A 2,960-nucleotide genomic window follows, 5' to 3' on the forward strand; every position below is an offset into this window, starting at 1 on the left:
GGGCGACAGAGCGAGACTCCATCTCAAAAAAAAAATATATATATATATATAACTAAGAAGTAACAGTATAAAACACAATCAACTGTTGTCCCTTATCTGTCTGGCAGTATGCCATGTGTCTCTGCCCAGCGTTATTGAAGAGTGGCATGTGTTTAGAGCAGCAGGACCCTCGTCATTGCTCTCTTCAAAGCATCCTTAAGTTCTCTGTTCCTCATGCTGTAGATCAAGGGCTTAAGCACAGGGGTAATGAAGGTGTAAACCACAGATACTACCTGGCCCCTCTCAGGATAGTAGCTAGAGCTGGGACACAAGAAGATGAGGCTTGTACATCCATCCTGGAGAAGAACCACAGTCAGGCGGGAGGAAAGGTGGAGAAGGCCTTGTGCCTCCCCTCTGCAGAGTGGATCTTCAGCATGGCAGCCATGATGAAGACATAGCAGAGAGTGATGAGCAGGAAGGGGACGGTGAGAACGGTCATGCTGACCACACACAGAGTGACTTATGGACCCAGGTGTCTGCACAGGCCAGTCTCATGACAGGGAGGACATCACAGTAGAACTTTTCTTTGCTGCTGCATAAAGGGAGTTGGAAGATAAGCATGGTCAGCTGCATGGCTAAGAAGAACCCCAGCAGCAGAGACCCCAGGGCCAGCCGGACACACAATCTCCAGCTCATGATGAGGCCGTAAGGGAGAGGATGACAGATGGCCACAAACCAGTCAAAGGCCATGACAGCCAGCAGGATGCAGTCAGCACTTCCCAGGAAGATGAAGAAGAACATCTGGGCTCCACAGCCGGGCAGGGAGATGAAGTTTCTCCCCATGGACAGGACGTTGGCCAGAGTCAAAGGGGCAATGGTGAAAAAGTAGATCTCCAGAGTTGCAAAGTTTGCCAGGAAGAAGTACATGGAGGCTGGGCATAGTAGCTCATGCCTGTAATCCCAGCATTTTGGGAGGCAGAGGCGGGTGGATCACCTGAGGTCAGGAGTTCAAGACCAGCCTGGTCAGCATGGTGAAACCCCATCTCTACTAAAAATACAACAATTAGCCGGGTGTGATGGGATGCCCCTGTAATCCCAGCTTCTAGGAAGGCTGAGGCAGGAGAATTGCTTGAACCCAGCAGATGGAGTTGCAGTGAGCCGAGATCGAGCCACTGCACTCCAGCCTGGGTGACAAAGTGAGACCCTGCCTTTAAAAAAACAAAACAAACAAATAAACAAACAAAAAAAAACACTGCATGATTTTAATGGCTGAATAATATTCCATTGTCTGTATATGCTACCTTTTGTTTGCCCATTCTTCTGCTCACGGACACTGAACTATTTCCACTTTTTGGCTACTTTGAATAATGCTACTAGGAACGAACATGGGTGCACAAATACCTCTTTGAGTCAGCAGTGAAATTTCAAACACACTATACCATTCCCAGACCACAAAGCCCTCTACTTCGATCTCTTGCCTGGTTGTCAAGAGTACAGCCTCTAGTCTAGGTTCTAATTCCTGATCTGATTGACCAAGGGTATGACCTTGGACACCTTGTTGAAGCTTTCTGCTGCAACTTCTTTATCTATAAATATAACAGTAGGACACAGCTCAAAAAAATTGTTGTGAGAATAAGTGTATCTGGCTCCCAGTAAGTTCTTCATAAATGTTAGCAATAATCATTAATACTATGAAGTGAACTTCCTGGGAAATGTCTCAGGATGTGCTAGGGAGGCTGAATGTTGCCTCCCTGGTTCCCTTTTCCCTGGTTCTCTTTTCCCACCTCATGGGAAACAGGGGATGTAGGGAGAAACTCCACAGCTAGACCACCTGGGTCCCATATTTTGGGGTTTTTACCAAAGCGTTTTTGTCTGTGGATAATTGTTAGTTGACCTTTCTGTGGGGGGAGTGAGGCCTGGGACCCCCTAGTTCACCATTTATTGATGTCACTCATAATGTCTGTTTTGAAGACTTACTTGTTGTTAGTATCATTGGCATATAATGCCACTTCATTAGCTCCAGGAGGTTAAGCTACTGTGAATATTTCAATTCATTTGTAACTCCACACCAGGAAGTCCCTCACAGGGTTAGGAAATCCCAAAGTCCATAGGGTTCACTGGTCCATTCTCCAGGGTTTAGACCACATAGCAGCCCAATCAGCCCGATCTTCCCTTTACCCTTCCTTGTCTTCTGCCCAGAGAGGCTGATGATCACATCCTTACCTGGAGCTGAGTAGAGCCCGAGGTAGAATCCTCTTCTTACTATCTTGGGAATTGTGGAGTCGAATCTTGGATAAACCACCTTTCACCAAGGGAAGCACACATTTAGATTCTGTTAGTCCTTTCCTGTTGCTGCTTCAAAAGAGAAGGTGGTGGGGCTTTCATTGTAGGTTCACTCTCAATTCTGTCTCCTTCTCATACCATTTCTGGAGAATTCCCTGCCTACTTTGGTTCAGTAAAGCCCCAAGAGGATAACTTAGCTTTCAACTTGACCATCCCCAGTAGGGTTAATGTTTGAACACAAATAGGAATTGTTTAAAGACAAGATAGTCTAAACTGGTTTAATTGCTACTAGACATATATACATATTTGAGACAGAGTCTTGCTCTGTTGCCCAGGCTGGAGTGCAGTGGTGCGATCTCAGCTCACTGCAGCCTCCACCTACCGGGTCCAAGCAATTCTCCTGTCTCAGCCTCCCAAGTAGCTGGGACTACAGGTGCACACCACCACGCCCAGCTAACTTTTGTATTTTTAATAGAGATAGGGTTTCACCATATTGGTCAGGCTGGTCTTGAACTCCTGACCTCAGGTGATGCACCCACCTCGGCCTCCCAAAGTGCTGGGATTAAAGGTGTGAGCCACCATGCCCAGGCTAGACTTAGCTAGCTATATTTTAATCATTGCTTAAGTTTTTATTCTCCACATTTAAGATAGTTTGGCAAGATAGCCAGCTTTAACTCATCAAAGCAGAGGCCAATTTT

General features: G+C 46.4%; 1 protein-coding gene across 1 annotated transcript; it reads right to left on the minus strand.

Moving 5' to 3' along the window:
• Positions 1–152: 152 nt before the first annotated feature.
• LOC111544966 (olfactory receptor 10V1) lies at positions 153–974 on the minus strand. Its single transcript, XM_023215845.2, is given in 3 exon segments — positions 153–367; positions 370–498; positions 501–974. Coding segments are annotated over 3 exon segments (750 nt in total). The 5' UTR covers positions 907–974.
• Between the last annotated feature and the right edge of the window lie 1,986 nt (positions 975–2,960).

This window comes from Piliocolobus tephrosceles, chromosome 13 (genome assembly GCF_002776525.5).
Source record: "Piliocolobus tephrosceles isolate RC106 chromosome 13, ASM277652v3, whole genome shotgun sequence".
Taxonomy (NCBI): domain Eukaryota; kingdom Metazoa; phylum Chordata; class Mammalia; order Primates; family Cercopithecidae; genus Piliocolobus; species Piliocolobus tephrosceles.